At 52.3% G+C, this 25,384-nt stretch overlaps 1 protein-coding gene across 1 annotated transcript in view; it reads left to right on the forward strand.

Moving 5' to 3' along the window:
- The first annotated feature begins 674 nt into the window (after nt 1–674).
- Nucleotides 675–25,384, forward strand: part of EFHD1 (EF-hand domain family member D1) — a 50,465-nt gene continuing 25,755 nt past the window's right edge. The window contains exon 1 of the mRNA XM_002812992.5: nt 675–1,543. Within this exon, the coding sequence (XP_002813038.3) occupies nt 1,248–1,543 (296 nt within the window). The 5' untranslated portion in view covers nt 675–1,247. The remainder of the gene's footprint in view (nt 1,544–25,384) is intronic.

The raw sequence follows: 25,384 nt of genomic DNA on the forward strand, positions 1-25,384 counted from the left end.
TACAAGATTCTCAACGCCTGGCTGATGTAACAGCGGCATCAGCCTTCCTTGGGGAGAATGACGACTGTATTTGTTTTTACCCTCTTGTTAAAAATGCTGATTTAATTTTCAAGCTTCTTTTCCTTCTTTCCTTTCTTTTTTCCTCCCCCTCTCCCTCCTTCTCCTTCTTCGTTTATTTTTAGAGCCAGGGTCTCACTCTGTCGCCCAGGCTGGAGTGCAGTGGCCTGACCATGGCTCGCTGCAGCCTCGACCTCCCGGGCTCAAGCCATCCTCCTACTTCAGCCTCCTGAGTAGCTGGGACTACAGACGAGCGCCACTACGCCTGGCTGATTTTAAAAAAGTTTTTGTAGAGACAGTCTAACTATGTTGCCCAGTCTGGTCTCGAACTCCTGGGCTCAAAAGATCCCGCCACCAACACCAAAGTGTTGGGATTGCGGGTGTGAGTCTCCGCGCCAGGTTTCTTCTCTTTCTTGTTGGTTTCACGCAAAAAAGCCCGAGTCCCTGAAGCTGCGCTGCTTTCCTGCCTCCAGGGAAAACGGGAGTTTTTTCTGCTCGTTTGCTCTCCCTCTTTTTTGTTTGCTTATTTGTTTTTAGTATTTTTAGCATGTTTTGGAAACATTTCGTTTCAATGAGTGTTTCAAAAGCAGCTCCCCCGCCCCGCGCTCCGGGCAGGCGCCTCCCACTCCCTGATCCTGGGGAGGGTGGCCACCACTCCCAGACGCGGGGCACGCGTGGGTGTCGCTCGGGGGCGCTCGCGTCCCCCACCCAGCCTGTCCCGGGCCGCGAGCGCTTCCAGTCGGGTTACTTCTGGGGGACAAGAAAGGCACCGCCTGAACGGTCGAGACGCTTTTTCCCGCTGCGGTTTTCCCCGGAGCTGACAGGGGCAGCAAGGTCGGAGTTGATCCGAGGGTCCCTGCCTGGTTCCGGGGGGACGGTCAGCCTCCCGCCTGGAGCCGCGGGGAGAGGAAGCAGGTCGGGGTCTCCGGGACGCGCAGACACCGGCGGCTTCCTCCCACCAGGCTGGCGGTCCCTGAGCCCTGGCGCCTCCTTAAAGCCGCAGCTCCGCCCCGCCCTCCCCGCCCGCCCCGCCCGCCCCGCCCGCGGGTCCTCAGACCCTCCCAACCGCCGGGTCCCCGCCGCCTCAGCGGAGTGGTGTAGAGCCTGGAGCCTGCGAGGAGCGCGCCGCCCGCCAGCTCCCTGCGCCCCGTCTCGCGTCTCCGCGTTCCCGCGTCCTGCGATCCGTCGCCATGGCCAGCGAGGAGCTGGCGCGCAAGCTGGACCGCCGGCTGCGGCGCGAGGAGGCCGAGGAGAGTGGCCCCCAGCTGGCTCCCCTCGGCGCCCCAGCCCCGGAGCCCGAGCCCGAGCCCCCCGCCTGTGCGCCCACGGCCAGCGCCGACGCGGAGCTGAGCGCCCAGCTGAGCCGGCGGCTGGACATCAACGAGGGCGCTGCGCGGCCCCGGCGCTGCAGGGTCTTCAACCCCTACACGGAGTTCCCGGAGTTCAGCCGCCGCCTCATCAAGGACCTGGAGAGCATGTTCAAACTGTGAGCTCCCGCTGCGCGCCCTTCGCCCCCGGGACCAGGGAGGGAGCCGGAGGGCTTTCTGGTCCGAAGTCCCGGGCCCCGTTTGTGTGGGGAGGGGTCCCGGGGTGCAGGTAGCATTTGGCCCAACGCAGCCAGATCTTGCGTGCTCGGGTCTATCTTGGCGCGGTGGGGGACAGGGCCGGAGAGGGGGGACACCAGGAGCAGGAGCTCTCCGGGACGGAGCCCAAAAGTTCTCGGGGGCTGCCAGGCCCGAGTTCCAGGTCCCCCAACCCCGACCACCGGTCCCGCCCCCTCCGCCAGCCGGTCCGGAGATTTGCTCCGAAAGCAACTTCTAGGAAAGGGAGCCGTCGCCGCGCCTCACCTGCCAGCTTTCACTGTATCCCCCAAGGGAAAAATTAGCCCCTGTTGGCCTTTTATCTTTTAAAACAAAAGGGGAAAGTTAATCCTTGGCTGCAGCGCGGGGTCTGATGAATGAGCGGAGGCTGCGAACGGGGAGTTTGGTGAACTCGTTGTAAGAGATTCAAGACTTTCCTGGAGCAAGCGCGGCCCGGGAGCCTCCTGGGGGCGCGGCGGGGGGGGTGGTGGGGGGGCGGTTGTGGGAACCGAATTTGGCCGCTGGCACCGGTCCGGCGGGGGCTGGTTCCGGTCCTGCTCTGTGAGCCCCAGTGCGCGGGGAGCCGCCCACCTGGGGAGACACTGAGCCAGAGGTAGGCGATAGAGACCCACTAGTCCACCTCGTCGCCTGGAACCTCCCTGGATCTCAGTTTCCTCATCTGGAGAGTGGGAGCAGTAACGGTCCCTGCCTTTTAAGGCCGAAAAGTATTTTGCACCCGGTAAGCTCTTAACCGAGCTATTAATATTTCCAGAATTGAGCCGAGACCGGAAAAATGCCTGGGGGAGTTGAGGCCGCCGGCCAGGTCATGCTTGGGCGTTTTTAAAAGCGCATGGAATGTGTTTGCCCTTCGCGTGGAGGTTCTATTTAAAGGCGCTGTGGCTGGCACTGCGTCGCCTGAGCCTCCGCTGCCCCTGCATGGAGGTTTGCAGAGCCGGCACCTGGGAGCCTCCACCTCCTCTGCCTCCGTGACACCCCGGTTTCTTTGTCCGGCTTCCAGGCACTGATCTGTGGCGTTTTCTGGGTCTAGTTTGGGCAATTCAGGAAGGCCGAGTGGGGCTGAATGCGGCTGGGGCAAAAATGGAAAAGCAATGGGTGAGGCAAGGCTTGTTGGAGCCCTTTGATTTCTCTGGGGTAATGCCTTTCATGGGAAGACTGCCCTGGCCGGGCTGCTCCCAGACCCCACCAGTTCCTCCCAGTCCAGCTGGATTCAGGGGATCTTGGGGAGGGACCTTTATCTTCAAGCTTTCTTGTGGCCACTCAGGCTTCTTTTGTTTTTCCTATAAAACAATCTTTGGAAAGATCAACTTGTAGTTGACTACCTAAGAGTGATGAAAAGAGTCCATATGCTGAGAGGGTCTTGGGAGACGAAGCAAGGTGGCATCTGTGAGCAAACAGGTACTGGACCAGGATCACGCAAAGGGGAGCCGGGTACAGTGGCTTATGGCTGTAATCCCAGCACTTTGGGAGGCCGAGGCAGGTGGATCACCTGGGGTCAGGAGTTCGAGACCAGCCTGACCAACATGGTGAAACCCCATCTCTACTAAAAATACAAGAATTAGCCGGGAGTGGTGGCACGGGCCTGTAGTCCCAGCTACTCGGGAGGCTGAAGTGGGAGAATTGCTTGAACCTGGGAGGTGAAGGTTGCAGTGAGCAGAGATCACACCATTGCACTCCAGCCAGGGTGACAGAGGGAGACTCTGTCTCAAGGGGGGGAAAAAAAAGCTAAGGGGAAGGCAGTGTGTGGCCTGGGATCCCAGCAGAGCTAACAGCTCAACCAGTACTTGGTATTTCTTTCTAGGTTGAGTTTTTTGTCACTTGCAACCAAAATTGGCATAAACAAAAGGGAAATAATTTGGCTGAGGAAACCAAAAAGCCATCACAAGCTTCAGGTATGGCTGGATCTAGGAGCTTAGGTGGTGCCATCAGTGCTTAGTTTCTCTTTTTGTTAAGCCACCTTCCTCTCTGCGTTGTCCCCATTCTCAGATGGCTCATCCTTGGTGGTGGTGGTGTGGCCACAACAGCTTAAATTAATAACATAAGAATGTTAAAAACACTAAAGAAAATGTAACACGCCAATTTGTTTTCTATTGGATTACCTTCCAGATTTTACTCATGGCAGCAGCAGTCTTGTGAGGCTGTGAAGGGCGAGCACTTGGAGGCAGGCTTCCTGGGTTCAAACCCCAGCCCCACCACTTGCTACCTGGAAGGTTCCTTGGGCAGCTTATTTAAAAGCTCTGTGCCATCAGTTTTCCCTTCTGTCAAATTCGAAAGCACAGAACCTGCCATGTGGGGTTATTGTGGGGATTAAATTAATTCATGTATGTGATGCATTTAGCTCCATGTTTCAGCCTATGGTGAAGGCCCGGTGGATTTTAGCCACTAATTTTTAGATTATCACATATCCGTAATTTGGGTAAATGTGCACATTTGGCCGGGCGCAGTGGCTCACACCTGTAATTGCAGCACTTTGGGAGTCTGAGGCGGGTGGATCACGAGGTCAGGAGTTCGAGACCAGCCTGATCAACATGGTGAAACCCCATCTCTACTAAAAATACAAAAATTAGCCAGGCATGGTGCCACACGCCTGTAATCCCAGCTACTCAGGAGGCTGAGGCAGGAGAATCGCTTGAACCCGGGAGGTGGAGGTTGCAGTGAGCCGAGATCATGCCCTTGCACTCTAGCCTGAGCAACAGAGTGAGACTCTATCTCAAAAAAATTTTAAAAAAGTGCATATTTTGTGTTGTCCTTTTTTGTTTAATAATTCACTTTGCTGAGTCCTCTTTATCCTTTGAACCTGATTTAGCCCACAGTTTGAGCTGTGGAGTGGTGACCTGGCCTCTTGGTGAGTTCTGGGTCCCCGTGGGACTGTGTGCTTTGCCCTTCCGGGTTCTGTGGAAGGAACTTGTTAGCTCCTCTGCTGCTGGGTGAGGTTGTTTGTTTCTTAGAGCTGCCTGAATGAAATGCCACAAACTGGGTGGCATAAAACAGCAGAAGTGTATCCTCTCATAGTTCTGGAAATCAGAAGTCTGACAAGTCTGAAACCAAGGTGTCAGCCGGGCTGTGCTGCCCTTGAGGTTCCAGCAAAGACTCCTTCTGTGTCTGTTTCCTGGCTTCTGGTGGTTGCCAGAATTCTTTTTTTTTTTTTTGAGACAGAGTCTCGCTCTGTCGCCCAGGCTGGAGTGCAGTGGGGTGATCTCGCCTCACTGCAAGCTCCGCCTCCCGGGTTCACGCCATTCTCCTGCCTCAACCTCCCGAGTAGCTGGGACTACAGGCGCCCGCCACCACACCCGGCTAATTTTTTGTATTTTTAGTAGAGACGGGGTTTCACCGTGTTAGCCAGGATGGTCTCGATCTCCTGACCTTGTGATCCACCCACCTCGGCCTCCCAAAGTGCTGGGATTACAGGCGTGAGCCACCGCGCCCGGCGGTTGCCAGAATTCTTGGTATTCCTTGTGGTATGGGCGCATCACCGTAATCTCTGCCACCCTGAGCACCTGGTGCTCTCCCTGTGTGTGTTCCTGTGTCTTCACATGCCCTTCTTTTTTTTTTTTTTTGAGACGGAGTCTCACTCTATCGCCCAGGCTGGAGTGCAGTGGTGCGATCTTGGCTCACTGCAAGCTCCACCTCCCAGGTTCACGCCATTCTCTTGCCTCAGCCTCCTGAGTAGCTGGGACTACAGGTGCCCACCACCATGCCTGGCTAATTTTTTGTATTTTTAGTAGAGATGGGGTTTCACCGTGTTAGCCAGGATGGTCTTGATCTCCTGACCTCATGATCTGCCCACCTCGGCCTCCCAAAGTGCTGGGATTACAGGCATGAGCCACTGCGCCCGGCTCACATGGCCTTCTCATAAGGATACCAGTCATTGGATTTAGGACCCACCCTAATCCAGTATAACCTCATCTTAATTTAACGTTTACATCTGTAAAGACCCTATTTCCTGATAAGGCCACATTCTGATGTTCTGGGTAGACATGAATTTTGGCGGGGGCTGGGGTGGGGTTGGGGAGGCACTATTCAACTGAGTGTAGGGAGTGAGAAATGCTGCCCAGAGCTTGAGCACCATCTCTGGAGCCTCTTCCAAGGAAGCTCTCAGATTTAGGGAGGTCAGAATCTCAGATTTATCCAAAGCCAGTATGACTCCCATCCCCATCAGGAGAAAGATGTCTTCCCAAGGCACGACCCTAATTCAAGTGGATTCACTACCTAACTATAAAAACAAACCTGGCCAGGCACGGGCCTCACGCCTGTAATCCCAGCACTTTGGGATGCCGAGGTGGGTGGATCATCTGAGGTCAGGAGTTTGAGACCAGCCTGGCCAACATAGTGAAACCCCGTCTCTACTAAAAGTACAAAATTAGCCGGGCATGGTGGCAGGCACCTGTAATCCCAGCTACATGGGAAACTGAGGCAAGAGAATTGCTTGAACCTGGGAGGCGGAGGTTGCAGTGAACTGAGATTGTGCCATTGCACTCCAGCCTGGGCAACAAGCATGAAACTCTTTCTCAAAAAAAAAAAAACAAAAAACAAAAAACAAAACCAACAGAACCCACATAACACCCCTCTTCATGCCAGAAACACACCTGTTTTCAGCAAGAATTTCACTTTTTTCTTTTTTTTTTTTTTTTTTTTTTGAGGTGCAGTCTCGCTTGCCACCCAGGCTGGAATGCAGTGGCACAACTTCGGCTCATTGCAACCTCCACCTCCCGGGTTCAAGCAATTCTCCTGCCTCGGCCTCTCGAGTAGCTGGGACTACAGGTGTGTGCCACCATGCCCGGGTAATTTTTGTATTTTTAGTAGAGATGGGGTTTCACCACGTTGGCCAGGCTGGTCTTGAACTCCTGACCTCAAATGATCCACCCTCCTCAGCCTGCCAAAATGCTGGGATTACAGGCGTGAGCCACCGCGCCTGGCTTAAGAATTTCACTTTTAAGCAGTTTCTAGATTCACGTTCTGATATCGCCTTAGTTCATTGGGCCCCTGGCAGTGTGTAACCTGATTAGACCAGTACAAAGTACACCCTGTCTTTTTATTTGGGGCTAGAAAGATTCATACAGATACTGGGAGACATGCTTTGATCGTTTAAATTTGATTTTCCTATTTAAAAGTATTTGGCTTAGGGATTTGTTACATTTTCAAGGCTTAAAAAAACTGGATCCTTCCCAGCCTCTGAGTTTGTTGGGTTCTTGGAGTGGTGTCCTTTGTCTTTGAGTCCTTAGGACCTAACAAATGAGGCTGGCTCCTAAATGGTGTGTTGTAGAAGAAAGAGGGTTTTCTAATGAGTGTGGGAAGCCAGAGGCATCATCAGCCCGGCCAGAGAAAGTCCCCTCTCCATTTCCAAGACTGTTACTGGATAGCCTGAGCCAAGAGAATAGTGGCCTGATTTTAAAAGAATGAGAAGGCCCAGAAGAAACTGACTCTACAGTGTGTATCCGTGGCTGTAACGTGAGCTGGTGGAGCAGTCAAGGTTAGACAGGAAATTTTAATTACCCTGGACTTATCTGGAGGCCTCTTTCAAAGGGAGGCAATGAGGGCAGCCACTTAAAGGCAGGACCCCAATGCAACATCTTAAAATGCAGCTGCGAGGTTTTTGCAGCATACTAAAAGCTTGTGTTTCGATTCCCCAAAGAGAGGGTGGGAAGAAGAACATTTGGCTATGGGAAAGCTGTCTTTTTCTTAAGAATGTGAAACGGTGGTATCATGGATGTCCTGCCAGTGCCAGAGTCCCGCATTACCAAGACACCAGTGAAACCCAAAAAGGTGAGGCTATTGTGGAATTCTTCATTTCTCATCCCCTCTCCTCTCCCAGTTTCTTTTTCTCCTTCTTAGTCTTATCTCTAAAGGAGGGAGAAGCGGGTGTAGATTTGGAAGGCTGGGAATTTTCCAAAGAGATATAAAGTGAGCCCTCTTAGGGAGGCTTACTGGGGAGGTGGAGGTGAGGCTGCCTGCATACTGGCATCCTAATCTTTTGAGTGAATTGACTCTAAAAATGGGAAAGATGGATGGAAATAAAAGGAAGAAGTTAAGTGCTTTCTTTTTCCTTGGAGAAAGACAAGAGGTACTGATTTGTCCTGGCCGTAGTTTCAGTCAACAGTGATCACCTTAGATGTGAAATTTCCTCACCTTCACTGAAGTTTGTACATTTGACAATTTTGAATTGGGGGGTAGGGTAAGAGGACATAGGGCTTGTCTGATTTCTGGAGGATAGCTTTAGGTCAGCCTTCTGTTTTGGGTCTTAGTCTCTGGCAGAAAGACCCCATGACTTGGAACTGTGTCTTAGACGGGTTTAAGTGCTGGCTGCTTTTACTTGGCAGCACGCATGATTAACCCATGTAGGAGGAGCTGGAAGGAGCTTCCACAGTTGCTGGTGGGTTTATCTTTGTAGGGAGTTCCCTCTTCCTCCTCATTCCTCGCTCCCCACCTCCCTCTCCCTGGGATGTCTCCTCCACCATCCTTGTTACAGAGCCATCGAATTTTATGAGAATTTGAATAATGGGAATTTGAAGTTGAGTGATGAAAACAGTTATTAAAATCTTACATTATACGAAAAGAGAAAAGTCCTTTCCCCCTTCTCCCTTGCAAGATTATTAAAAAGTGCCTGATTTCAAAGCTGTAAGGTCCAGGAGACTTTAACTTTTTTTTTTTTTTTTTTCCTTTTCTCAAGACAGGGTCTTGCCGTGTTGCCTAGGCTGGTCTCAAACTCCTAGGCTCAGGTGATTCTCCTGTCTCAAAGTGCTGGGATCATAGGCACGGGCTACTTCGCCTGGCCAGACTCTCTCTCTCTTTTTTTAAATGTTGTTGCATACCAACCAAACTAACTTTATACCCTCAGCCCTGTGGTACCCCCTGGACCAACTACTATATAGGAATACTTCTTCCACTGACCTGCAGGGTGTTTGATTGGCATGGGGCTATGTTCGGTATGGGTTCGTGGTGTGGCTGAGTTAGTGGGTCTCCAAAGATGTGCCGAATGGCCTAAGAGTCCACAAATCAGGTCTTGGGAGCCAGAGGGTGCCAGGCTGTCCACAATTGATGTTCATCTTAGTTAGGAGCCCAGCACACCCTCAGGGCACTGACATCTGGGGTTGGCACACGTTTGTCTTTAGCTTTAGGCTTCACAAATCTCTGTATATGATGTGCAACCTCACACACTCACACATGCCTACCTGCGTGCTCACACACTAGCTCACTCCCACAGCCACTCTTCGGGTGAGGCCGTCGCGGACTCACCTGTCATGACTCACTGCACTTGGCCTCTTCCACATTTTACAGTCCTCCCAGAACACCCCTCTATAGCCTCCTCCTGCTTCTGCGTCCCCTAAGTGTTGGTGGCCAAAGGGCATCTTTGATCCTAAATTCTGGACGCTTCTTGGCAGGGGACACACCTTGAGTTATTGGAGCATGGACCATGATCCTCCATTCCCAGCAAGATGAAACCTGACCTGTGGTCAATGACCTGCCAAGACATGGCTTTCCGCGTTCCAAGGCTGCAGAGGTTCTGTGGTACCCCCGGTCCAACTGGTAAACAGGAATACTTCTTCCATTGACCTGCAGGGGCTTTGATTGGCATGGGGCTACATTATGCGTGGGTTCATGTCGTGGCTGAGCTAGTGGGTCTCTAAAGATGGGCCGAATGACCTAAGAGTCCACTTAGGTCTCCTCCAGTGTTCCCAGCTCTGGGCTCCTGTGGCCAGCACTGTCCATACATCTGCTAGTGTGTGCTCCTGTGGTACCATATCATGATGATGATGGCGATGATCACCATGAGCCCCTTTCCAACCTGCTATGAGCTATTCATTCACTCATTCATTTTTTCATTCATTTAGCTAAGCACCTGCCAGGTGCCAGACTATACATACTTGTATAATCGGGAAGTGGTCTTGGCCCTTGAGAAGCTCAACAAATGCTGACAGCAAGCTGGATGTAACATGATGCTGTTTGGACGGGAGGGATGTCACTCCCCGAGAAGCCACCCACCACCCACATACAGGACACTCCAGTAGCTGAGCAGACCCTGAGGATGTGGGAGTTGGGGACACTCTGACCTCAAGCTGCTGCATTCAAAGCAGGGGCTCCTGGTCATTCTGGGCACAGCCACGGAGGAGCAGCCACCGAGGACTGTGGAGGGATTCAGGCCCTGGGTGGAGGCAGCAGGGAAGGCCCTTGGGATGAACCTCCTGGAGACAGAGAATGGAGGCTGAGAACTTGATCTGGGTGGTGAGTGCTTGACCTTGGATGGCAGAAGGAGGGCAGTGAGGGCTCAAGGAAAGGAAGCTGCAGCCGTCCGGAAGCAAGAGGCTTCTCATGGTGGGAGTTGGTATTATTATTACCATTTTTTGAAACAGGGTCTCTCTCTGTGGCCCAGGCTGGAGTGCAGTGTACAATCTTGGCCCACTGCAACCTCCACCTCCCGGGCTCAAGTGATCCTCCCACCTTAGCCTCTTGAGTAACTGGGACTACAGGCACGACCACCACGCCCAGCTAATTTTTGTATTTTTTGTAGAGACGGGGTTTTGCCATGTTGCCCAGGCTGGTCCTGGGCTCAAGTGATCTGCCCACCTCTGCCTCCCAAAGTGTTGGTTACAGGCATGAGCCACTACACCTGGCCACGATCGGAGTTACTGAGAAATGGAACAAAAGGTATTGCAAGGTGGTGAGCTGCTTTCTCTGGAGTTTCACTAGAAGGGAGGTGCTCTGACTCCCTGGTGTGAGAGGCTTGCAGTTAGGAAGGGCCGAAAGCTGATGGAGGCTAGGAGATGGGCTGTGTGACGTTCAAGATTCTTTCTAGGTCATGGGTGGGCAAAGTTCTGTAAAGGCCAGATAATCCATCTGTTTGGCTTTGGGCCCTAAGGTTTCTGTTGTCCCTCTGCAGCCTGTCATTGTGATGTGAAAGCAGCCACAGGCAATAGGCAAATGGGATGGCATGGCTGTGTTCCTGTAACACTTGGTGAGCATGATTTTGTCTGCAGGCCCAAGTTAGCCAGCCCCCATGCTAGGCAGTCGCTTTAGAATCTTGAATCCAGAGCCTGATCTCATTTGTCCCCTTTCTCACTTCTTGGCCTTTTCTCCCATCAGTGGCCTCAGGTCCAGAGGGGACACAGTGGAAGCCTGGTGTCCCCCCAGTTGGGTAGGCAGCATAGTGAGGCCTGAGTTCCAGGACCCCAGAGTTGCTTTTGGAAGATTAGCACTGGAGAAGGAGCAGGACCTGCATCTGCTTCTTCTGCAGGCTGAGGAGGCCTCACAGCTGGCGCTCACAGCTGGAGTCCCAGGGTAACACTCCCCACCCTAGGAAGTTTTGCCTTCCTATGGCTTCCCCTAAGAGGTGTGTTTGAGCTTAAAAACTCCCAATGAAAAAGACAAATGAGGCCAGGAGTGGTGGCTCACACCTGTAATCCCAGCACTTTGGGAGGCCAAGGTGGGTGGATCACAAGGTCAGGAGCTTGAGACCAGCCTGGCCAACATGGTGAAACCCCGTCTCTACTAATAATACAAAAATTAGCAGGGTGTGGTGGCGGGCACCTGTAATCCCAGCTACTCGGGAGGCTGAGGCAGGAGAATCACTTGAACCCGGGAAGCAGAGGTTGCAGTGAGCCAAGATTGCACCACTGCACTCCAGCCTGGGTGACAGAGTGAGACTCTGTCTCAAAAAAAAAAAAAAAAAAAAAAGACAAATGAGAAACAAAAGCTAATTAGCGTTGGGTGTCTGCTTACTTGAGCCCCGTGGTTGGAGCAGGAGCTCTTGACCTCCGGTCTTGGAACTCTCACCAATTGTGTGTGGAATTGCACTCTCACACCTGCTGGGAGACCTTGCTTTTCAAGGGGCTGTACGGCTCCTCACCCCAGAAAAATTTGAGATCTACTGGTTTGGAGGGAAATGGGAGATAAGAATCTTATGACTTAAGGAAATCTTATTTTTTGTTATCAAATTATAGTGTTCCCCTTGAAAATTTCCTTTAAAACAGTAAAGATCTTTAGGAAGTAGAGAGTGGAAGCCGATGCTGTTCTGTTCCCGAGGGTCACCTCCAGCTGGTTGGGTGCATGTTCTTACACAAGATTGTAAGAGACGATCTATGCTGTTCTGCCTGTATTACTTGGGAGGCCTTTGGCTCAAGTGATGGAAAACTCTGCCCCAAACTCACTAATGAGTGAAGAAATGGATCATCTCATAGAAGAGGGCGTCCAGAGGATAAGGGTGGCCCCTGGGGCAATGGATGGTTGCTGCTGTCATCCAGGACTTGGGTTCCGTCCTCTGCCCTCTGCCACCCTCTGTGCTGGCGTCAAGGTAGCAAGGTGTGAGGTTCCCCGAGTCACATCAGCTGCGACGAAATCCAGAGGCAGGAAAGACCTAGGGTTCTTCTAAACAATGAGGAAATTAACGTGTAACTAGCTAGAAGTGAAAAAAAAGATAGAAAGAAAAAATAAACAATGAGGAAATCTTCCTTTTTGTGTGCCCCAAGCCGGCCTTTGGCATCCCATCACCAGCACTAGGTCACCGGCCCGTCCGGGGTAGTTTCCATTCCCTGAGGGGTGGAGCCAAAACAGGGCTCTGTTAGTGAGGAAGGAGAGGTGGGTTTTTACTGAATAACGTTCCAGGGCTCTTTTCTGTCCATCTGTGTGCTTTATTTTTGTTTGTATTTTTTTGTTTTTTGAGACAGAGTCTTGCTCTGTCACCCAGGCTGGAGTGAAGTGGTACGATCATGGCTCACCGCAGCCTCGACCTCCTGGGCTCAAGCCATCCTTCTGCCTGAGTCCCCCCACCCCAACACCTGGCTAATTTTTTTTTTTTTAGTAGAGACAGAGTTTTACCATGTTGCTGAGGCTGGTCTCAAACTCCTGGGCTCAAGGTCTCAAACTCCTGGGCTCAAGCAATCTGCCCACCTTGGCCTCCCAATGTCCATCTGTGTTTTTTTGTTGTTGTTTGTTTGTTTGTTTTTGTTGTTGTTGTTTGAGGCAGTCTTGCTCTGTCACCCAGGCTGGAGTGCAGTGGCAAGATCCTGGCTCACTGCAACCTCCGCCTCCTGGGTTCAAGTGACCCCCCTGCCTCAGCCTCCTGAGTAGCTGGGATTATAGGGTATGCTACCACGCCCAGCTCATCTGTGTTTTTGTGTACATGGGAGGGACTTTTGATGTCAGGCTTGGTTTCTGGAGGCCAGGCAGGGAGCAGCCCATTCCCGGGGACTCCCGAAGACCAAATGCAGAGGTCTTTCCTGCAGAACATCATTTTCACTGGGATTTCCCTGTGATTTTTCTCCTGCCTGTAGGGGTGGACCCACAGCTAGGAGTGCTGTGTGTGCATTTGGTGCTGGGTGGGCTGTTTGTGTCGACCGCTCCCTAGGCCAGCTTTCAGTGAACCCCCCACTTCCATCTCATGTCGCCCTTCCTCCCTCCAAAGAGCCTGGCGTGGTGGGCACACCCCCTGGATTTGGAGGGCTTGATCATTCTGCCTCACCCTCCTCGCTGCTCACTGTCTTAGAAAACGGTTGGCTGCTACCCCGTGTCTCCCCAGACCCCCTCCCCAAACCTCTTTTATTCTTTTTCTCATTGGGGGTGCCATGCCTCTGATTTCCTCTCCTCTTAGAAGGGGCTCCAGCTGCTATCTCTGGCCAGGAGTTGCCATGCCCTGATGGTCCTCATTCCTTTAGTGGCTCCTGGGCTTCTGTAGCTAAGGGCCCCTCTGTTGGCTTGGAGGCCTTTGTACAAGTCATGTGTGAGTGTGTGTTGGGGGGTGTTCAGGGCTGGTTTTCTTTTCTTTTTTTTATTTTTTATTTTTCAGACAGAGTCTCACTCTATTGCCCAGGCTAGAGTGCAGTGGTGTGATCTTGGCTCACTGCAACCTCCGCCTCCTGGGTTCAAGCAATTCTCTGCCTCAGCCTCCCGAGTAGCTGGGATTACAGGCACCCGCCACCACGCCCGGCTAATTTTTTGTGTTTTTAGTAGAGATGGAGTTTCACCATCTTGGCCAGGCTGTCGTGATCCACCCGTCTTGGCCTCCCAAAGTGCTGGGATTACAGGCGTGAGCCACTGCACCTGGCCTAATTTTTTTTTTTTTTAATTTTTAATACAGACGGGATTTCTCCATGTTGGTCGGGCTGGTCTCAATCTTCCGACCTCAGGTGATCTGCCCGCCTCGAACTCCCAAAGTGCTGGGATTACAGGCGTGAGCCACCATGCCTGGCAAATTTTTTTTTTTTTTTTTTTTTTTGAGAGATAGGTCTTACTATGCTGCCCTGGATGGTCTTGAACTCCTGGGTTCAAGTGATCCTCCTGCCTCAGCCTCCCAAAATGCTGGAATTAGAGGTGTGAGCCACCATGCTGGCCTGCTTTTATTTTTTTTTTAATCTTAGTCTAGCACACCCTACTCCCCAATCATGTTGCTGAATAAAGGTAAATTCTTCGGTTTTGGAGCTCAGACCTGGGTTGGCAATGACAGCGGCAGCATCCTTCCAGGCCAGACAGAGCCTTGGAGCGGGCCACATCCGAGGCAGACACGCCCTCAGCCCTCTGCCACGGATCAGGTTTGCAGGAAGTAGGAGGATGGCCTCCTGCCTCGTGCCTAAGGCTGGCCACTCTGCCCCTTCTGGGTGGTGAAACAGCAGAGACCCCCACCCCACAGGGCTGTAGCTGATCCCAGCTCTAGGGTTAGACATCTCCACCCCCAGGTTTCCCCAGCACCCCTCACTGAGCAACCACTGTGCCTTGGGACAGCCCTGATCAAAAAAATCTGGCTGCTGACAGCCCTCACTCTTTGCCCATGGGGACCTAGTGAACTCTGTTGCGACCTTGGAGAAATGCTGGCCTCCGATGCTGTCCTGTTTGGCTTTGGTGGTGACAGGGTCTCTGCCTCCTCTCTAAATGTGTCATGCCCCTCCCCCCTATAATGGCTGACTTCATGGAGCATTGGGTGTTCCTAATGCCACCTAACAGCCCCACTGACAGAGCCGACTGTGTGCGGGGCTGTGCTTAGCGATTTCCACATGGGAACTCACGCTTCACGACACTCCAAAGGGGGTAGGATATCAGACCCCCTTTCACAGATGAGGAAACTGAGGCACGAAGCCAGGAAACTTGCCTAAAGTCACACACCTTGTAAGCGGTAGAGCTGGGATTTGAACCCAAGTGGCCTGCACTCTTGTCCAGTGTCACATGCCCGTCTCACTAATGTTATTCCCACCTCCCAGCTTTCTAGCCTCCAAATCTCACCCATCCTTGACACCATCCTCTGCATAGTCAGGCAGGGCCTTGGCTGGCACAGTCTTTGCAGGCAGCCTGACCTCCAGGCCCTGTTGGACCACCTGCCCTGAGCTTGTAGCAGCTGCCTCAGACCCGGCCTCCCCCATCCTTCCAACATGTTTTAGCTGGACTCACCAGAGCCCAGATGTCATTACCTTGCTTCCCTCTTCACAAGTTATTTTGGGTTGGGGTGGGGCAATATATAACATTCAGTAGCTCCCTATTGCCCAAGGAAAAAAGTCTAGACTCCTCATGTGGACCCTTAAGGCCCACTCCAGTTGGCTGTCACAGTCTTCTGTATCTCTGGTTTCTCCCGCCCAGGCCTTGCTCTCACCGAGCTGAATGGCCCCCACAGCCTCTCTCCTGTAACCCTGCAATTCCCAGTTGATTACACTTAGGTCTGTCCGTTGTCTGTTATTGCTGATTCTCTCACTTCTCTTCTCTTCTTTTTTTATTTTATTTTTTTGAGACAGTGTTTCATTCTGTCACCCAGGCTGGAGTACAGTGGCATGATCTCCGCTCACTGCAGCCTCCGCCTCCTGGGTTCAAGCTATTCTCCTGCCTCAGCCTCCTGAGTAGCTGAGATTACAGGCATGCACCACCATGCCCGGCTAATTTTTGTATTTTTAGTAGAGACAGGGTTTCACCGTGTTGGCCAGGCTGGTCTTGAACTCCTGACCTCAGGTGATCCCCACCCACCTCGGTCCCACAAAGTGCTGGGATTACAGGCATGAGCCACTGTGCCTGGCCGGTTATTGCTGATTCTTATGAGGCTCCCTCCCCTTCCAGAGTTTCCCTGGAAAAGCAGAGATAGAATGTTCATGGCTGAAAGTGGCTAACCTCTTCCTGCAGTCCCCACACCCAGCCCAGGGCTGGGCCCAGGGCCGTGGCAGAGTGGGCACCTTGACCTCTGTGGAGGCTTCTGAGCTCTACCAGCTGTAGCTGCACTGAGGCCCTGATGACTGCTGAGAGGAGCTTCACAGCTCCCTGCGGCCGTGGGAGGTAATGTGAGCCTTCAGTGGGGTCATGCGGTTCCCTCCGAGAGAGCCACTGACCCACACGGGCATACACCTGTAAGTGAGACCTGGAAAAAGGTAAGTGACCACCTTCTCAGGTTGTGCACAAAACCTCGTGACCACTCGGTGTGCAGTCATGGCCTTAATTAGGGCACTCATGTTCCAGCCCAGTGTTCTTTCCACTGAGGGCTGCTGGGTTTAAGGTGGTGTGGGCCTGGAGTGGGGAACGCAGGAAAAGGTCCTGCTGGCAGCAGTGGGTGGAGAGGAAATGTCGAGAGCTGCATGGGTGGCAGCCCAGGGTGTCCTTGTCTCCCACTTGGGGTGATTGCCTGGCGCCCTGTAGTCCGCTTGCGTTGGGCTGGCTGCCCTGGCCTGCTCTGAGACCTGTGCCCCCTGGGCCGCTGCACACTCCCTTGTCGGGGCCTCCCACTGGCCATTTCCTTCCCTGACCTTGGCACTGCTGGAACTGCACCAGGCACAGCCCAAATGGAGTCTAGTTTGGAAACCCTGTATTGTTTGGGAACATCTGTTCCCGGATATCCACAGGGCTCCTGGGAATTCCAGAACTAGGTTTCCAGGGGCCCTTCCAACCCAGTTTCCTGGCATCTCAGAACTCTCTTGTTAGAACTTTTTTTTTTTTTTTTTTTTTTTTTTGAGACGGAGTTTTGCTCTTATCGCCCAGGCTGGAGTGCAATGGCACGATCTCGGCTCACTGAAACTTCCGCCTCCCAGGTTCAAGTGATTATCCTACCTTAGCGTCCCAAGTAGCTGGGATTACAGGCACCCACCACCACACCTGGCTAATTTTTGTATTTTTAGTAGAAATGGGGTTTCACCAGGTCGGCCAGGCTGGTCTCGAACTCCTGACCTCAGGTGATCCACCCACCTCGGCCTCCCAAAGTGCTGGGATTACAGGCATGAGCCACTGCGCCCAGCCTCCTATCAGAACTTTTATGCAGACCTGGCAAGGTGGCTCACTCCTGTAGTCCCGGCACTTTGGGTGGCCGAGGCAAGAGGATTGTTTGAGTACAGGAGTTCAAGACCAGCCTGAGCAACATGGCGAAACTCTGTCTTTACAAAAAATATGAAAAACTAGTTGGGCATAGGAGGTACGTACCTGTAGTCCCAGCTAGGCAGGAGGCTGAGGTGGGAGGATTGCTTGAACCTGGGATTTGGAGGCTGCAGTGAGCTCTTATCACACTCACTGCAGTGAGTGAATAAGCCGAGTGTTTGGGGCACAAGGAGAGCTGGGAGTTTATCGGACAAAAGTGGCTATGAGTGGTTTGATTGGATGATGAAAACTTTGGGTCAAAGCTTTTGTATCTCTGAGTCCCCTGGCCCTTTTTCAGAGCCTGCCCACCCTCAGTCTGCATGCAGCTAGAGCACTGGGAGTGACTTTCCCAGCCCGCAGCTGGATAGGCAGGAAGGAGGAGCAGGTGATTTGACAGCTGGGGAGGACCCACACAACCAGAGAAAACTAGAAACGCAGAGAACCTTGCAGGCAGGGATGGGAGGTAGGGAGGAGGAACTACAGTCCTGTGACCTTAGGGAGTCCCCGAGGCTCATCTAGATAGGCACAGCTGGGGACACCCATAGGGTAACCCCAGGAGGGCCCCTGGGAAGACCACCTGCCGGTGGGTGTAGTCTGTGCTGCCCTTCTCTGCCTTGAACGTGCCCAGGGTCTGTGGTGTGGGGGGCTTGTGAAAATGCAGGCTCTGATTCAGCAGGTCTAGGGGTCTCGGTGGAACTTGAGACTGCATTTCTAACACCCCTGGGTGACCGTGATGCTCTGGTCTGGGGACCTCACTTTGTGGAGCCAGCGCCTGGCTATTGAAAAAGGCAATGCGTGATTTCTATTCCAAGCCTTTCTGTGTGAAGAGAAGAAGGTACTCTTGTGTCCTGGTGTCCCTGAGATGCAGGCAACCCCCTCCCATCACTAAGGCGTGTTCTGGGGCACTGCTGCCCTCCTGAGAACACCCTATCTGAGGGATCCCTGGGGAGTTTCCAACAGCTGAGCCTCTGGTGGACAAAGGCCGGCCAGCTTCTTTTTCCATGAATGGCAGGATAATTCCCGGGAGGGAAGTTAGAAAACCAAGAAAGCCTGGGGCTCTACACAGTGGAAGCCAAGAGAGTAAGTGACTGACTCATGGGCCTGAAACTGGGAGGACGCCGGAGACCAGCCATTGTCCCTTGCTGCTGTCCTCTTGCTAGCTGGCCCTGGGTGGGGTTGAGGTTGGAGTCACCTCGGGCCCTTTGGCGGATCTGGGGGCTTTCCTAGGCAGCGGGCACGCACAGCAGCAGATGGTCAAGCGGCCCACACAGTTGCGCCTCGCTCCACCACTCAGTGGTGGTCTCAACTAGTAGATGAGTTGAGAAGCCTTTTCCAGGAGACCTGGGGAGGCTGGCCTTATCCTCTGATAGGGCTGGGCCCTAAGAGTCACTCAGGAAGGGCTTTGTGGAGCGGCAGCACAGTGACCATGGCAGGTGGCGGGTTTGGGTTTTCCCCAGAAGGCTAAAGATGAGGCTGTCTGGGACAAGTTGGATGTGGGCAGCTCGTTAGAGTGGAAGCCCTGGGAACTGTCTGCTTCCTCATGACCGCAGACAGGTGCTACTTTAAAAAAATAGCCTCCTCACCGATAGCTTACCTGGGCCCGTGTCCTGTGCAAGGGGATGATTTTCTTTGGGCCCCTTGACCACTCTGCAAGGCACACAAGGCTCATGGCACTCTCGGGTTACAGATGGGGCCAAGTCTCTCCCAAGAGGGTGGTGGGGCTGGTTTGGAATCATCCCAAGTGCCAGTGGAACCAGAGTCTCCCCCAACAGAGTCTGGAGAACATAAAGATGAAAGGAACTGAGCGTAGTGATACATGCCTGGAGTTCCAGCCACTTGGGAGGATCGCCTGAGCCCAAGAGTTCTGGGCTTTCTGTGCTCTGTGCCCATCGGGTGCCCACACTGAGCTCAGCATCAATACGGTGACTTCCCAAGAGGGGAGGTTGGGTTAGGGGAGATCACCAGGCTGCCTAAAGAGGGGTGAACTGGCCCGGGTCAGAAGCAGCAGGTCAAAACTCCCGTGCTGGTCAGCAGTGGGATTGCTCCTGTGAATAGCCACTGCACTCCAGCCTGGGCAACATAGCGAGGCCCTATCTCTAAAAAGTAACAATAACAAAGATGAAAGGGACTGAGAAAATGGAAAATATGGGAAAAGGCCACAGGTCCACAAGGAAGCTCTAGGATGCAAACAGGGGTGCAGGGTCTTTTTACGGGTAGTTTTTCTTTACTATTCTGGGTTGCCTTTTTTTTTTTTTTTTTTTTTTGAGACTGAGTTTCACTCTATTGCCCAGGCTGGAGTGCAGTGGTGCGATCTTGGCTCATTGCAACCTCTGCCTCCCGGGTTCAAGCAATTCTTGTGCCTCAGCCTCCCAAGCAGCTGGGATTACAGGCGCCCACCACTATGCCTGGCTAATTTTTGCATTTTTAGTGGAGATGGGGTTTTACCACATTGGCCAGGCTGATCTTGAACTCCTGACCTCAGGCAATCTGCTCGCCTCAGCCTCCCAAAGTGCTGGGATTACAGGTGTGAGCCACCACACCTGGTCTATTCTGGATTGCCTTTAATTAAAAATACATATGTATATGGATTAAAGTTTAAATTATAGGGAAAGAAAGAGCTAAGATGTTGGCAGAGGAGGAGCTGGGAGCTCAGGGGACTCCAATAAGCCTGACAACATTTGAAAGATGTAGGCTATGGGGAGAAAAAGGAAAGATGGTGATCATTTGAAATAAGGAGGGAGGGATCCAGGGTTAGGCCAAGCTTGTGGGGAGAAAGCAGGCCCCGGTCAGTTGGGCCCAGGGCTGGGGCTCTGTGGGGCCTCACTGGGGCCAGGGCCTCCCTCCTGGACTGAGGTTCATCCTCCCTCCCCAGGCCTCCCGCTTTCAGGTGCCGTGGGGCTGGGAAGGGCATCTCTGCCCAGGGGAGGGGTGCCAGGGGTTCCCTTTCTACATGGCTGGATTCCAAATTGCAAGGAATGTGATAGCATTTTCATGGAAGGAGAGGGAGCAACAGACCTTTCAAGAATGAAGAAAACAAATCCACCTGCATTTGCCTTTCCCAGAGGCTCAAAAGTTTGGTATAAGATCACCTGTTTGCAGGTTGCCTTGTCTTAAGGGGCTCTCACACTGCAGTTGCTTGGCGAACCTTCTAGCAGGTTAAAGATAAGTGTTTCCCCTTCCCCCAGTGTGTTTGGCCCTGGACCCTACCTGGGAGGCTGAGCCCCTCACCCCCAGCTTCCTTCAGCCACACCTGCCTGTGTGATGAGCACATTAAGGATTCTTTATCTTGTCTGTTTTCCTTTATCTTTTCAAATACCTAACTCCAATACAAAAAATTAGCCAGGCGTGGTGGCAGGGTCCTGTAGTCCCACCTACTCAGGAGGCTGAGGCAAGAGAATCTCTTGAACCCCGAAGGCGGATGTTGTAGTGAGCCGAGATTGCACCACTGCACTCCAGCCTGGGCAACAGGGAGATTCCATCTCAAAAAACAAACAAACAAACAAAACAAATACCTAACTCCAGTTTCTGTCTTTGTGAACTGTTTTGGAGGGGCAACCTTGGCATTATGAGGACTGACCTGAAAATCAAGTCTCACTTCCCTAAAACCCAGCTCCTCTGGCCACATCACCCAGCCTGGGGCAGAGCTGCGGGTTAGGGGGTCAGGCTGGGGGTCCTCCTTGGACCTGGTGATCTTGGGCTGATCGACCTTGGTGGCCTGTTTCTCCATCAGCCAAACAGCACCACACCCCTCAAGAGGAGCCTTGAAGGATTACATCAGATGACATTCATTTGAAGGGTATGGCTGGTGAGACTGTTTCTCTGAATGTCTGCAAGGCGGCAACATCAGCATTCCTCTTGGCGAACAATGAATTCCTTTGCATATGTCGGTAGCCATGGGACCATGCTTTGAGGCCAAAATCAGAATCCACAAATATTCAGAAACGTGACTCTTATCATTTCTGTCTACATCTGGAGACATAATTGCCAAGTGTCTAACTCTCACAGTTACAACAGTGACCTGGACGTGGGGACACTGAGCACACACTGTGCCTTCTCTAGCCCCTTCCAAGTTCACGGGCACACCGTTCCTACTATACTCGAAAGCTTAGCGTCTGCTTGAAACCTCGGGTTCATTCTGATCCCCAGGAATTCACTTACTTCAGTTTTCACCATCAATGAAGCGGGGCTACTAATAAACACTTCACAGCACTGCTGTGTTCAATGATGTAATTTAGGACAGTGCCTGGCACTTCTAAGCTCTCAGGCAACCATAAAGGCAGGCGGCTGTGATTAATTCTTCACAGGACTGTTGTGAAGATCAAAAGGATCAGTACATGAGACAATGCCTTGTGAACTGCAAAGCCGACCAGTTTTAGTTACTACATGTTTGGAACCCTGTTGTGTGCAGTGCCCTAGGTAGACATCAGGCATTTTGAGAGAAGCAGATAAAATAGTGAGATGGTGAAGACGTGAGGTTTTTCCTGCCTGTCTTGCAAATCCAGGCCCTAAAGGAAGTGACTAGACAAACACTCCAAGGGTCACTTTGAAGAGAGAAAGATAGGTTTCTGGTGTATATATCCTGGCTCCATAGGAGAGGGGGTGCCACTGATGTGGTAGCTTTATTATTTTTTTTCTTTTTATTATACTTTTTGTTTGGTTGGTTGGTTGGTTTTTTCTTTTTTTGAGACGGAGTTTCACACTTTGCCCAGGCTAGAGTGAAGTGGTGTAATCTCGGCTCATTGCAACCTCTGTCCCCTGGGTTCAAGGGTTTCTTCTGCCTCAGCCTCCTGAGTAGCTAGGATTATAGCCACCCACCACCACGCCCGGCTAATTTTTGTATTTTTGTTAGAGACAGGGTTTTGTCGTGTTGGCCAGGCTGGTCTCAAACTCCTGACCTCAGGTGATCCACCTGCCTAGGCCTCCCAAAATGCTAGGATTACAGGCATGAGCCACTGCCCAGCTGGTTTTTTCTTTTTTCAAGATGGAGTCTCACTCTGTCGCCCAGGCTGGAGTGCAGTGGCATGATCTTGGCTCACCGCAACCTCCGCCTCCCAGGTTCAAGCAATTCTGCTGCCTCAGCCTCTCGAGTAGCTGGGATTACAGGCACACGCCACCATGTCCAGCTAATTTTTGTATTTTTCATAGAGATGGGGTTTCACCACGTTGGCCAGGTGGTCTTCAACTCCTGACCTCAAGTGATCCGCCCACCTCGGCCTCCCAAAGTACTGGGATTACGGGCATGAGCCACCGCTCCCGGCCTGTGGTAGCTTTAGAGTCCTGCCAGGACTTAAATAAAGGGAACTTGGCTGATGCTTCCAGCAGGAACAAAAGAAAGCAGCCCTGACTGAGCAGCTGGGATTGAAGGGGGTGGTTGGCTCAGGATTCCTTTCTCTCCTGCCCTTCTCCCCTCCACATTACATGGTCATATCTCCACACTCACTTTATTCCTGTGCCCAGCTCGTGGCTTGCAGCAGAACACCAATGGCCCTTTTCCTTCTACAGGACTTTCCCACTGGGCTAGTGGGCTTCTGTTTCCCGGCACATTCTCTCCAAAGGAATTGAACCAAATTTTCTTGGCTGTTTAAAGAAGTTGGGGGCCAGGCCTGGTGGCTCAGGCCTGTAATCCCAGCACTTTGGGAGACCGAGGCGGGTGGATCACCTGAGGTCAGGAGTTCGAGACCAGCCTGACCAACATGGAGAAACCCCGTCTCTACTAAAAATACAAAAATTAGGCGGGTGTGGTGGCGGGCACCTGTAATCCCAGCTACTCGGGAGGCTGAGGCATGAAAATCACTTGAACCCGGGAGGCAGAAGTTGCAGTGAGCTGAGATCGCACCACTGCACTCCAGCCTGGGCGACAGAGCGAGACTCCATCTCAAAAAAAAAAAAAAAGAGAAGTTGGAATTCCTTCAATATTGCCCCGAGCTTGCCAAGGTCTTTTCTGACATATTTGACCCTTTTTGTTAGGCCTGGAGAATGTTGCAGGCTTTGGGGCCTGAAAGGAAGGTTTCCCAAGTCTTCTAGACTCCTCTCAGTTCAAACCCCAGGGGTAAAAGGATGACTTTTCTTTTCTTTCTTTCTTTCTTTCTCTTTTTCTTTTTCTTTTTTTTTTTTTGAGACAGAGTCTCACTCTGTCACCCAGGGTGGAGTGCAGTGACACAATCTTGGCTCACTGCTACCTCCACCTTCCGGGTTCAAGCAATTCTCCTGCCTCAGCCTCCTGAGTAGCTGGGATTACAGGTGTGGGTATCCGCCACCCCACCTGGCTAGTTTTTTGTATTTTTAGTAGCGACAGGGTTTCGCCATGTTGGCCAGGCTGGTCTTGAGCTCCTGACCTCAGTTGACCCTCCCATCTCAGCCTCCCAAAGTGCTGGGATTACAGGCATGAGCCACCGTGCCCTGCCAGAGGATGGCTTTTCTCATCCCCCTCCCTGTGTTGGGGGAGAGCCTCTTGTCCCTCACATGTGACAGCCCCTCTGTGTCTGCGGGAGGCTGTGCTAGCTCCGGCTTATGTGGGCTGGGAAGCCGTCTCCCTGGTCCTTCCTCTCCCAGCTGAGGACAGATTCCTGCCTACTCCATGACGTTTACTTATCCTCCCGTCTGCCCAGCCAGTTTATCTCCTGTTCCTGGGTGCTGCTGTCTCCTTACACCCAGGCTTTCCAGTTCCTCCCTTACTCACTTCACTCTGCTTCCTTTCTGCTCACTCTTTGTTCATGTCCCAAGTGATTCGCGTCTCATATGCACCACATTGATCACTTCAGCCTTTTCTGTGAATTCTGTTGGAACATGCTGTGTATGCTGGGCAGAAGACATTTATCCAGACTCTTGGCACTGAAGGGACCTTAGTGGTCATGTTTTTCTTTTTTAAGAGATAGATCTCACTGTGTTGCCCAGGCTGGACTTGACCTGCTGGGCTCAAGCAGTCCTCCTGCCTCGGCCTCTGGAGTAGCTAGGATTACAGGTTCAAGCCACCGTACCTGCCCTTAGTGGTCATTTAACTGGGCCACCCCTTCTAAGGCTGACTTGACCAGAGAAGTTCTTCTCAGAGGGTTTCCTTGAAAAACCACATTGCCAAGGTGCGTCTTCTCAACAGAAAATCCCCAAATGCAGAGGACTGTGTGGTCAGATGAGTCTGTGCGCTCTGTTTCCCTCTTGTAAGTTTTGGACACATACGGAAGGCTCTGGAAAGTTCCACACTGAACCTGTTTACTTTGACTGGGACTCCGTGTAACAGAGACTTTCCCTCCCAGCCGGTTTGTGCAAGCTCTCTTTACTTCTCAGGTCTAGTTCCAGTTGGCCGTTTTGCCAGAAGGCACTTCCTTGCACTTAGCTGAAGCCTGTCTCACCCATTTCCATGCACAGAGCCCAGTTCTGGCAGCCTTTGGGCCCCTGGGCAACATCTGAAGGCAGCTCTTTGCCAGATCCCACTTGTTCCTTCCACCCCTGTCCTGTCCTTGTGTGGGGTCTTTTTTTTTTTTTGAGGCGGAATCGTGCTCTGTCGCCCAGGCTGGAGTGCAGTGGCACGATCTCGGCTCACTGCAAGCTCCGCCTCCCGGGTTCACGCCATTCTCCTGCCTCAGCCTCCCAAGTAGCTGGGACTACAGGCGCCCGCCACCACGCCCGGCTAATTTTTTGTATTTTTAGTAGAGACGGGGTTTCACCGTGTTAGCCAGGATGGTCTCGATCTCCCGACCGCGTGATCCACCCGCCTCGGCCTCCCAAAGTGCTGGGATTACAGGCATGAGCCGCCGTACCCGGCCTGTGTGGGGTCTTAAGTTCATTCGTCTTGGGTGCTTCCCACTGAGCAGGCCCATGTCCTCCCTGAAGTGTGAGGTCTGCGTGGAGTGGGGCAGACCACGATGGGGTGGGTAGGACTGTGGTCCCTGCATTCAGGATTCAGGACTTTTTGTGCTTGCCACTATGATTTATTTCGCCCATGAGTTTTCTGGCAGCCTCCCTGACTCACTGTAGCGTCCCAGTCCCCTGAAGGTGTGGTCACAGGTGCAAGTGAGTGCCATTTCTCTCAAAACCTGTGCTGGGGAAGTCAGTTTGTGGGGATCTCAGTTTTAGGACCTTGCTTTTTTTTTTTTTTTTTTTTTTTAATTGTTTTGAGACAGAGTCTCACTCTGTCACCCAGGCTGGAGTGCAGTTGTATGAACGTGGCTCATTGCAGCCTTGACCTCCCGGGCTTGAAATGATCCCCCTGCCTCAGCCTTCTGAGGAGCTGGGACCACAGGCACATGCCACTATGCCTTGCCAATTTTTTAATATTTTTGAAGAGACAGGGTCTCACTATGTTGCCCAGGATGGTCTTGAACTTCTAGGCTCAAACAGTCCTCCCACAGTGCTGGGATTGTAGGCATGCACCACCGCTCCCAGCCAGTACCTTGCATTTTTAAAAAATTATGGTGAGATATACATAATGTGAA

Source organism: Pongo abelii, chromosome 11, assembly GCF_028885655.2.
Source record: "Pongo abelii isolate AG06213 chromosome 11, NHGRI_mPonAbe1-v2.0_pri, whole genome shotgun sequence".
Lineage (NCBI taxonomy): Eukaryota > Metazoa > Chordata > Mammalia > Primates > Hominidae > Pongo > Pongo abelii.